Below are 12,448 nucleotides of genomic sequence, written 5' to 3'. Positions count from 1 at the left end.
TACAACAAATTTTGACAACAATATTGCAAATGTTTGTGACTTTCCTGCAGATATATATTGTATACATGAAAAACACGAAATGTTGTGGAAGGAAAAAAATTTTCTATTACAATTTTCAGGAATAAAATCTCGTAGCTTACGTGAAGAAAGATATGGTGCGCAAAACTTAAGGGCTACAGTAACTTTCGCCTCAGTGTCACTGCCACGAAATATTGCTCGATGGAAGTTGGACCACACATACAAAGACCTGCAATAGCATAGTGCAGAAGGTAAACGAAGGAAATACGCAAAGAAACAAACAGAAGTGACACTTTCTTTCAAGTACGTTAGTTACATTGAAGTCACCGCGATTTGTTTGGTCCTCTGGACATTACAAAAGACGGAACATGGTTCTTAACAGGGTGTGTAATCACCACGGTTGGCGATGCATGCTGAAAACATTGCCGGCCACAAGGTTGTTACGAAGTTGTTGTGGCAGGGCGAATCATTCCTCCACCAGCGCTAGTGACAACTGCTGAATGGTCGATGGTGCATGTGGTCGTGCTGCAATGAGTCTCTACAATGCATCACACACGTGTCCGATAGGATTGAATTCGGGGGAATGATCAGGCCAGTCCATTCACCCAGTATTTTCTTGTTCCAAGAGCTCCTCTACCTGCTCAGTTTGATGCGGTCGCGTGTTGTCATCCATAAAAACGAAGTCATGGCGGAACGCACGTGGGGAAGCGGCACCGTATCACAGTGGCGATTACCGGTGACGGTATCGCGTTCAGAGGTATTGTGGCCAGTACGCCCTTGCAACATTATGCCTCCTCCCACCTAATCCACCAAAACGACCGTGTTAGATAATGTTCCTGGGAGAATTACGTGTCGCCACCTCTCTCCGTGTGAGAGCACATCCAGATTCACTGCTCAGACTGAATCTTCTCTCACCCGAGAAGCGACCACACTCCTCACTTATCCGGCCCCTATGCTCTTGGCCTTCACTGCAAACGGTGCCACATATGTGCAAGGTGTCAACGGAACACAGCGCACTGGTCACCGTGCAAAGAGACACAGTCATGTAGTCGCCGTGTCGCTGTGCAGCGTGATTTGCAGTCCTGTTAAATGTGGTTATAACTGTATGATGTGGGTTCCTTCTTTGTTGTTGCGCAATACAGTTGTACCCTGCTGATGTACTTGACCGTGGTCTGCCACCTCCTCTCCTCAGGGCAGCAGTGCCTGAGGTTCGCAACGCTGGCCATGCACGTGAAACAATGCTGTGAGCAATACCAAACTTCTGAGCTGCACTCGTCACTCTTCCTCCTTCTTCCAGTTTCCCGATGATTCTTCCTCGTGTGAAGTCATCCGAATGTTGCCACCGAGCCATGTTGTAATGAAGAACACAACCACAGTGCATCCTAGCTGCTCGCTGACTGATACACACTATCTTCTCCCGTTCCTTCAACTGTCTCGTGTTTCCGAGCCAGCCCCATTTGGCACTATAGCCAAACTGACGTCACGCCAAGTGACGTGCAACATACTGTGCGGCAGTGGGAGACCTCTGGCAATATGCTCCTGCACTTTCAATCGTTTCCACCGAATACTTAATATGATATGTTCTTTTATCCATCTCATCCCTATGTTTCTCAAAACAGTGTAACTATTCTGGTTACATTGGCGTCTTCTAATGGAAATGAAAATGCCGTGTGGCTAGGGCCTCCCGTCGGTTAGACCATTCGCCTGGCGCAAGTCTTTCGAGTTGACGCCACTTCGGCGACTTGCGTGTCGATGGGGATCAAACGCCGATGATAAGGATAACACAACACCCAGTCCCTGAGCGGAGAGAATCTCCGACTCAGCCGGGAATCGAACCCGGGCCGTTAGGTATGACATTCCGCCGCGCTGACCACTCAGCTACCAGAGGCGGAAGGCATCTTCTAATGAGGTATTGCAGTATTGTGGTCAGATAGTTCACTCCTTCAGACGCTGTTACAGTATATTCAATGAGGCTCTTAACAACAAGTAAATAAACAATTCCTTATGACGTATCGACTGATGATGAATTTTCCATAACTACAATATGGCAGATTACACAGACGAAAGGAATCTGCAGGAAGGCTGCAGTTCAATGTTCATAGAGTTGCACATGGAGGTAATGTAGAGGTCATTACACACCTGTTACTTTCTCTCCAGCGGAAGATAATATTGGCGCTTATTTCGCGGGAACGTTATTTCTCATAAATGAATTGTGCGCTTTGGTCACTTGAGCTCGCATTGGGGAGTTTACCAGGTATTCGGTTGTGTTTAAATGTGGAAATTAGGGAGCGTCTCGTCAAAGAAGTTGGCGCAAAGACAAAATGCTGAGTTCAGAGTATGGAGGAGTCCAATTTAAATTTCGATCCCGACATTCTTGCTTGACTTTTCCGTGGTTTCTCCGAGCCGAATAAGGGGTTTGCGATGCTTCCTCCGCTAACGAGCTCGCCAACGACAGGATAAAACGAAAAGCTGAAAGGTGCAGGCTGCGGTTACAGCGGCACCGACACCGACACCGGTGGATTCCGTCAACGAATAACATCGGCTGAAGAAGGACGATTTTCATATTAGTGCGCCAATTCGTGCGCGGTGACAATGCAGCCGATCTCATAGTCCCGACGCACAGACTTCGGTGGGAAATTCAAATCAGTTTGTTTTCCTTCGGCCGAATCGGCCAACTTTTTCACACACGAAACATAAACAGTCAGAAACCGGTAAGTTTACTCCAAGAAAGAAGGATTTTGCGGTACTTTGATCATGAAAAATGACAGAATAGGGATATAACTTGGAACCTATGGACTGATCTCACAACTGCTATAGCAACAACAAGTAGGTTGAATCTCTGTCGGAAATTTTAGGCATAAACTATAATCTCAAAAAAAAAAACAAAAAAAAAAAATCTGTTCAAGTGAGAATGGTGAGGTATCTTATGCATAAGGTTACAGTAATGAATCTCTTTTGAGTTGCTGCGCTTCGGCGTTAGCTATCTAGGATTTATTTGCACTCCTTACTAGCGTTTTTATGCTTGTTTGGTTAACGATTCTGTTATATGAAGTGGTTTTCAAATGAGGTTATTGGTTTCGGCTTTTCAGTGCTTTAGGTGTTCAGAGAATCTTATTCGAAAGTTAACGTTCGTCTTTCGTACTTATGCTGTTAAGTTTGATTGCTTTTATTTTACAATTTCGCAATCAACAGGTTATCTGTAGGTAAACGGTGTATAAATTTGGTACATTACTTCTAATTTTACAGGTAATAATTAAATTGGTTGCATTATTATATAGCTACACTTTTACATACGTCTGATTTGTTTCGACAACCATGCGATATCGGTTATTGTGTAATTTGCTTGTTAGTCACATTCTGTTGTTGTCACTATAGTAATAATACTTGGTTATCAGAACATCTGACCTACTACTTTATATTGTTGTCAGGTTATATTCTTTTCACTGGTATTTTGGGAACTGCTTCTTGGACAGATAATTCAGAGGTATTATATGGTTACAGGCAGTATTATTTATCATTGCTGTTGTGTAGGTGCATGTCCAGCATGTCCATATGGCATAGCTGGATGCTGTCATTGTAATCTATTTTCGTAGACGTATTTCGGTAGAGGCTATTTCTTATGGGCATGCAAAGATCAATACCTGCATAACAGTTCACTAGTTGCATTTGTGAAGCATTTTCTAATGACCGCCAGGAAGATATTTTGTGGTTTCATTATTACAGAGGTAAATGTGATTTTCATTTGGGTTTTATGGCTAAATATTTAACGTACCTCCACAGCACCATGTAACCAGGAAGTGTAAGTCAGTAATTTTCTTTTTTTTTTACTTTTGCTTTATACCTATATTTTAACACGTATATAACGTTAACTATTTTAGATGTTAATCATTGACCCTTCTGGAGATAAAGTTTTCAAACATGTCGAAACCTAGGTGGAGAGGTTTTAAGTAAACCTTGTGCTATTTCAGATAATTTGGCCGTTTATCACCTTTTTCTATACGAAGAGTACATTATATTTGATGTCTCTACCCATCTTCAAGATTCTAAACTTATGTGAAGTAAAATGTTTTTACAGTACAGCAGCAATTTCATTTTGATTTACTTCAATGAAAAAGTACCGTTACCGGTTTCGAGTTTACACATTCGTCGTCACACAGCTCGCATACTTTTATGAAAACGCTGTCGATGTGACAATGCACAGCGGATGAGCGCCTCCCAAAGAATTTAGCACCCCTGTCGAAGCTGTACCCTTTCGAGAGTGTTTTTTCTTGCAGTGAAAGAAAGGCGCTGCAGCACTGACAACAAGGCAGCCATCCGCAGGTAAATGACGGCCAGGTGTTCACTGTGCAGGTACGGAGACGGGCAAGCTGGTGGAGCGGTTCGCGTGGCGGCAGCTCGACTTCGCCTACCCTGACGCGCAGTCGCGCCAGAACGCGCTGCGCACCGGTGACTTCATCCCAGAGAACAACCTGCCCGTCGGCATCGAGGTCTGGGGCGACAAACTCTTCGTCACGGTGCCGCGTTGGAGGCAGGGTGAGTCGCAGCGACAGCCAGCTGAAAAAAAAAAAATCACTTGACACATCCAGGGCTAGACCGGAAATGGACGTGACAGAAGTAGGAGCTACAGATCGCCGAGCGTTTACAAAAACATAACTTTTTTGGCATGAGTTAGGCGAGATATGAGCCATTTATGTTAGCGCAGCTTATAGACAGCGGATGAGAATAACAATCTGAGATTAGCATGTTGAAGTCCCTATGCCAGAAATTTCTTTTATTTTCAACTTTTACATGTGGAAGGAGTATACAGAGGGTCTATACAAGGGCGATTTTCTTGAGGACAATATTATAGAAATGGGAGAGAATGGTAGATGAAGATGAAATAGGAGATATGATACTGCGTGAAGAGTTTGACAGAGCACTGAAAGGCCTAAGTCGAAACAAGGCCCCAGGAGTAGAGAACATTCCATTAGAACTACTGACAGCCTTGGGAGAGCCAGTCCTAACAAAACTCTACCATCTGGTGAGCAAAATGTATGAGACAGGAGAAATACCCTCAGACTTCAAGAAGAATATAATAATTCCAATCCCGAAGAAAGCAGGTGTTGGCAGATGTGAAAATTACCGAACTATCACTTTAATAAGCCACGGCTGCAAAAAACTAACACGAATCTTTACAGACGAATGGAAAAACTGGTAGAAGCCGACCTCGGGGAAAATCAGTTTGGGTTCCGTAGAAATGTTGAAACACGTGAGGCAATACTGACCCTACGACTTATCTTAGAAGACATATTAATGAAAGGCAAACCTACGTTTCTAGCATTTGTAGGCTTATAGACAGCTTTTGACAACTGTTGACTGTAATACTCTCTTTAAAATTCTGAAGGTGGCAGGGGTAAAATACAGGGAGCGAAAGGCTATTTACAATTTGTACAGAAACCAGATGGAAATTACAAGAGTCGAGGGGCAGGAAAGGGAAGCAGTGGTTGGGAAGGGAGTGAGACGGGGTTGTAGCCTATCCCCGATGTTATTCAATCTGTATATTGAGCAAGCAGTAAAGGAAACAAAAGAAAAATTCGGAGTAGGTATTAAAATCCATGGAGAAGAAATAAAAACTTTGAGGTTCGCCGGTGACATTGTAATTTTGTCAGAGACAGCAAAGGACTTGGAAGAGCAATTGAACGGAATGGATAGTGTCTTGAAAGGAGGATATAAGATGAACATCAACAAAAGCAATACGAGGATAATGGAATGTAGTCGAATTAAGTCGGGCGATGCTGAGGGAATTAGACTAGGAAATGAGAGACTTAAAGTAGTAAATGAGTTTTGCTATATGGGGAGCAAAATAACTGATGATGGTCGAAGTAGAGAGGATATAAAATGTAGACTGGCAATGGCAATGAAAGCGTCTCTGAAGAAGAGAAATTTGTTAACATCGAGTGTAGATTTAAGTGTCAGGAAGTCGTTTCTGAAAGTATTTGTATGGAGTGTAGCCATGTATGGAAGTGAAACGTGAACGATAAATAGTTTGGACAAGAAGAGAATAGAAGCTTTCGAAATGTGGTGCTACAGAAGAATGCTGAAGATTAGATGGGTAGATCACATAACTAATGAGGAGGTACTGAATAGAATTGGAGAGAAGAGAAATTTGTGGCACAACTTGACTAGGAGAAGGGATCGGTTGGTGGGGCATATTATGAAGCATCAAGGGATCACCAATTTAGTATTGGAGGGCAGCGTCTAGGGTAAAAATCGTAGGGGGAGGCCAAGAGATGAATACACTAAGCAGATTCAGAAGGATGTAGATTGCAGTAGATACTGGGAGATGAAGAAGCTTGCACAGAATAGAGTAGCATGGAGAGCAGCATCAAACCAGTCTCAGGACTGAAGACCACAACAACAACAACATTACTTACACTGAAAATAAACCGAAATAATGCTCAGTATATTGGGTTTTTTAATATTTTCATAAAGTGCATGAAAAGGAAATGCAAAGAAAAATATGAAATTGCTAACAAATTTCCAAGAAAGCTTCAGTTACTATGCTTTCTTGTAAATTTACTTGCACAGTCCTCGTGAACGCTTTAGGTGCAATCCAGTCTTGGAAATTTATTTGCAATCCCAAAATTTCCTTTGCCTTTCCTCTTAATGCCTTTTATTTCTTCTTTCTTATTTTTCCTATGGAACCAAATTACTGAGACCATCGGTCCCTAGGCTTACACACTACTTAATCTGACTTAAACTAACATACGCTAAGGACAACACACGGAGGCCTCTAACTTCCGACGGGGAGAGCCGCGCGAACCGTGGCAAGGCGCCCTAGACCGCACGGCTACCCAGCGCCATGCCTTTTATGCAAGCATACTAACGCCACTCCACTATCCTCGAATTACCGTTCAGTACTCTTTCCGCTGCGCCACCTGCTGGCTGGAAACAACGCTAACCTAAGTGGCTAATGCCTTTCCCGATCAGCTCTAAAAATGCTATTTTTTTACGTTTGGCCATCTGTATCTCTCACTTCTGTCGCCTTAATTTCTGGCCAAACCCTGCATATACCATAAATTTGGACGAGATCGGTGACGACGAGTAGGCGCGGTCACCTTGTCAAGTGATCTGAACGGCTTCAACAACAAACAGGAAGTATGCTTAACGTTTGTTTATAATTTTTAGCCTACAGAACAATATAAAACTCACGTATCTGCTCAGATTCATTGTGTCCGCAACCAGTGTTGCCACCTCGCTATTACTCAGAAACGAATATACGCGGTCGTCAAGCCACCAGCTGTTACTGCAGTCACTCTGCTAGTGACAGCGAAAATTTACTGAAAATATGCCCAGTTTAAGCTCAGAAACTGCTTTTACTAAAAAAGTGGTCCGCGAAGTCTTTCTTTATTGTGTCACCCCATTCAGAATAAAAAAAGGTGTATTTTAAATCAAATTCTCTGGTGGGAGGAATGGAACGGGGTCCATTGAACTTCATGGTCCAACTGAGGAGCTACCTGAATGAGAAGTAGCAGCTCCAACGTTTGCAAAACCGAGAACGGCAGCGAGAGCGGTGTGCTGACAACATGCCCTTTCATACAGCATCTGTATGACGCCAGATGGCAGAGGATGACACTGTGGACGATCGGCAGCGCAGAGTCCTCTGCGTCTGATGGCGGTGTTACAGCAGAACGAAACAGAATCTGGAGGCCCCCACAGATTGACGGTTTGTTCACATGTAAATAATGTTTCTAACATAAATCGTGTAACAGGAACAAGTACAGACATTTTTATATGTGGTATCGTAATGCGTACTCACCTCCATCTGTTGGTCGTTTTTTATTTGCATCGAACGGTCTTGCCACAAACACGTCACAAACTCTACGACCTGATGTTTTCTGCATGGCCGTAAGTGCTCCTCTAACTCGACTACACTTGTCAATATAGACTAGCCATTTTGCACCCACGTCTCCACACTTCAACACCTGACTTGCTGCTCAAGGGCAAATTAGCATTAATGGTTTGCTCTTGCCACATGCTCTTGGAGGTACCATCCAACCTAGAAACATATGATTTGTAATGGCTATAATTATTGGTCCGTAAATGACGTAAATACTGATGTAACGTTGTTCAGTATACCGTCCTCAGTCACTAATGGAAATATCTGCTTTTATGCCGCCTGTATTGACTGGGTTACATGGGAATAGAAGGGCTAGAAGCAGACAGAAACTAAAATCATTACAAAAAAGAAAAATAAAGCAGAATAGTATCACATACATACCAAATTATTGCATTTCATTATTACATTACATAGGTGGATTCCAATTTTGCTAAGGCTAAGAATTTCAAAAGAAGTCAATGCATTTTTACTGTTTTAATTAGTTAATAGAGGAGAAAGTGTAAACATGGGCACAGGTGTAATTATGGGCATTCCTCTCCAAGGAAATATGCCAATTAATGCATATTAGAGGATATGACTGTAAACAAAGCCGCTTCTTGACAGAAGGTAGCAGTGAGCAGGTGGAACCTTTACGTATTTCTAGTAGTGTGACTGCAACGTCAGTTATTGTGTGAATAGGTGTTCGTTCTGTATTGCAAAGGTTTGACAGCTGTGTCAAATCATTTTCTTTTCTTGTCCTAATGCTAAGTTTAAAATAGTTTCCAGTGATACGCAGAAATCAGAATCCTTCGCTACTCTTAGAAGCATGTCTTTAGTCACTCATGCCTTCTAGGTTGCATGTGACAGTGGTCACATTGCTTAGGCCGGGTTGGCGGAAATGTGGCCTCTATCTAAAGGAGGGAAGGGAGCATAATTACACCGTCTTCTAGTCAAGTTTACTTTAGTACTCAAAAAGCTGAGGTAGCAATAAATGGGTTCAAAGTAAGTGGGTTATACCCTACGAACCGCTATATCTTCACCGAAGCTGGCTTTGTGCCTACTAAGTTGGTTACTCCACTGTAGAAAATTAAGTTTCTAAATAACTGGCTCCTGCCCTTGCTTTCCTGGACCGTCGACATCATCTGCCTCTCCTTCAATTTTTCCTGAAAGACAAGCACTTCACGTTTTAGCTATGCCAGTTGATGAGGCTATTGGATCACTACAATGTTCCCCACAGACATCAAACATAGTTTTTCCATTTCCTGCCCCCAACATAAAGAAGAGAACCACGACTCGGGGACGCAAATCAGCAAGAGCCTGCCTCATCACTGGAATGCCATGCACGGATCAGTTAAGTCGCTTGAAAAAAGTGCTGTTAAGAAGAGACCGTTCAATTTTTCCGAGGCTGGAGGCCAGTCAGTGATCAGCTGTGAGAAGACAAGAGACCTACATATTTGATGTTCATTCAAAATAATCTGTAGACTGGTCTACCGTTGGTACTGTTTTGTCCAGTTTGTCAAAACATTTAAAAAGATTGAAGTTTCTCATAACGTTAACATGGCATGAGTAATAAATGCACACTGGAATATGACATGAAACCAAAAAAGTTTTCAAAGAACTAAAATGACAGTCTTACCTATGCAAGCTGGTCAGTAAAAATAGTTTTGAACTTGACCTTGGCTATAAAAAATTTATTTACATTTAAATAGATATTTTATACTTTTTTTTATTAGGGCCTCTATTTGCCCTCCGTTTTTATAGTGCTGTTTCGTGAAGTTTTCGACTATTTCGTTGTAGAATAGAAATAATTGATATTTATCACTGTTGTGCCGCCTATCATTTAGTAAACTTCTTATAATAGTTAACAAAGGCCAAAAACCTATAAATTCTCCAAAATAAATTACCTTCAAGTCAAAAACAAAAGATGCGTCTATTTTTCCATCTTTTTTCTCTACAAATCAAAACATTGTCTTTTAGATGAAACAAGCTAGCTGTATTGATGTAATGACCTCTTACATCTACTGCGAAGCCTCAATCGCTTTAGAATACTTTTTTAAAGAAATTGTCAAAAAGTAATCTGAGTAGTGCTGTCGTATCATGCTCGGTGTAATTCGTTCATAGGGGTTGTCCCCCTAGTCTATCACGTCTGTGAGAATGAGAGGTGGTTCTGAGCTTCATTAAATGTCAATAATGTTAGGGATCGTTTCGAAAAACGAAAGAAATTGCGGAAACCTGGCTCAAAGGATGCAAGCTGATAACGTAAACATAAATATAAAGACTAGTACGAAAAAAGATAGATAATTTCAAATAATTTTATGATGTACTCGTGTCTGTTATGTACCATTCGAACTAACATTTGTTATGGTGAACCGAGAGTCTTCGATCTGAAGCAGTCGATTAGGTGTAAATAGAACAAATGAAAAAATCTCCTTTCATAAAAAGGAGAGAAAGAAAACGTATAGCTAGTGGCACTGTTACAACGCATTACATGGTACATGACGGCCGCCGATAGCAGAAACGAATATTTTTCTCCATGAGGGAAAACTGTGTCCGATAGAAAAAAATAGACGCAGCACACACCAGCCAAACTACAGTGACACATTTGGTAAAACTAATGATTTTGTCTTACATGTATGCATATATTTAGGCGCTAAATAACACTCATCTCGTGGATTTCACTGAGCCCGCAAACTAAAACTAGTCATTCCTGAATGTCATCTTCGAAGCCTAGACATACCGCTGAAAACAGCCATAGGAATCTTTCATCTAATTCGCCACATATCGTCCTTTCTAGATCTAAACAAGAAAACAATATGTAAGCCTGCTGACGAAAGAAAGATTCGTTTGGGCCACAAATGGCAAAAAATTCAGATATTAGATTAAAATATGGCCGAAAAGATAACTTAAACAAAACATGCTTGTGACAAGTATTTACGAAACAAATTTATCCTTCGCTTGTAGAAAATTTATAGTAGGTGAACTCACAATATCAGACTTCTCTCTGAAACTTTCCTTCTCTCGCCCCAGTCTTTCATTCTCTCAAACAACGCACAGTAACCTGGAACGAAGTGTCTGAACGTTGCGCTGGCGAAACTAAGTCGTCCCCAGCAAGAAGACACGGCACGTACTTCCGCATAGCACAGGTGTCTCAATATAGGTGCACGTAACACTTAGGTCCAAGGCTTCCGGACACTAATTGCTTCATGGAAAAAAGAAAAAGAAATACCCACCTAGCGCATCACCGACAGTGTACCACAATCTACGCACTGTGTGAATGTGTGTGTTTTTCACACTGTTTCCTTGAAGTGTGGTTGGAGGCAACTGTTTTACCGGGATAGGTTTCCTAGACGTGCCATTAACATTTTCTTTCAGGAACGGTTTGGGCACTGATATCTGATTTAGTGCCTTAAGTAAAAGCGGTATTAGTTAGTAATCATCTGACCCTACACCTCACTGAAATAATAGGAGGCGATCAAAGGATTCAGTTGAAGAAAATTACGTCACCGAACAAAACATTAGTTATAGCTTTAAACGAACACCCTCGTTGCTTTGTGTATCTTTTATACCTTGCGTAGGTGTCCGCCCCCGGTAGCTGAATGGTAGCCGGCACGGTAGCTCAGCGTGTTCGGTCAGAAGGTTAGAAGCTCTCTGTAATAAAAAAACTGAGTTAATCGATCAACAACGAACTTAAACGGATGTCTTACGACGTCCGTCCCGAGCAGATACAACGAACGATAGCGAACAAAATGAGATTTAAAAAAAAAAAAAAAAAAAGAAGGAAAGAAAGGGGGTCAGCGTGACGGAGTGTCAATCCTCTGGGCCCGGGTTCGATTCCGAGTTGGGTCGGGGAATTTTCTCCGCCCAGGGACTAGGTGTTGTGCTGTCTTCATCATCATCCTTTCATCCTGATCGACTGCAGGTCGCCGAAGTGGCATCAGAGTGAAAGACCGGCACCCGGCGAACGGCCCGCCCGACGGGGGGTCCTATCCATACGATAAAATAACAAATAAGAAAATAAAATCATTGTGTATGCGATACTACAGCCTTCTGTTTATGTGCACATCGCTTTCTCGTGACGTTTGTCACCTCAGTCTAGAAGCGTACGGAATATCACACCAACCTTGTGATTGGATTGAAGAATTCCTAGCAAACAGAATACAGGATGTGTTTCTGAACAGCAAGTGATCTTGAGACGTGAGACTGACTTTGTGTGTGCTCTAGGGGAGTATTCTAGAATTATTACTTTTCACAATATGTAGAAATGAACTGGTAGATAACATCGGAAGTTCCATGGCGGTTTTTCAGGGATGATGCTCTTTTATACAAATAAGTCGTGACGATAGAAAATTGTAGCGAAATGCAGGAAGACCTACGTCTGGTGCAGGGAGTAGCCATTGACCCTCAGCACTAACAGATGTAATGTATTCCAAATACGTAGACAGGATCACCTGCTATTGTACGATTACACAATTGCAGGACGATTACTGGAAGCAATTACTTCAGTAAAGTACCTATCAGTACGCGTACAGAGCGATCTGAAATAGAACGACCACATAAAATTAATCGCGAGTA

At 42.0% G+C, this 12,448-nt stretch overlaps 1 protein-coding gene across 1 annotated transcript in view; it reads left to right on the top strand.

Annotated features, from left to right (window-relative positions):
- Positions 1 to 12,448, top strand: part of LOC126474535 (protein yellow-like) — a 116,460-nt gene that overhangs the window by 23,121 nt on the left and 80,891 nt on the right. The window contains exon 2 of the mRNA XM_050102007.1: positions 4,369 to 4,551. Coding sequence (XP_049957964.1) covers positions 4,369 to 4,551 — 183 coding nt within the window. The remainder of the gene's footprint in view (positions 1 to 4,368; positions 4,552 to 12,448) is intronic.

This window comes from Schistocerca serialis, chromosome 4 (genome assembly GCF_023864345.2).
Source record: "Schistocerca serialis cubense isolate TAMUIC-IGC-003099 chromosome 4, iqSchSeri2.2, whole genome shotgun sequence".
NCBI lineage: Eukaryota > Metazoa > Arthropoda > Insecta > Orthoptera > Acrididae > Schistocerca > Schistocerca serialis.
The sequence above is the reverse complement of the archived record's forward strand: the minus strand, read 5'-3'. Positions and strand labels throughout refer to the sequence as shown.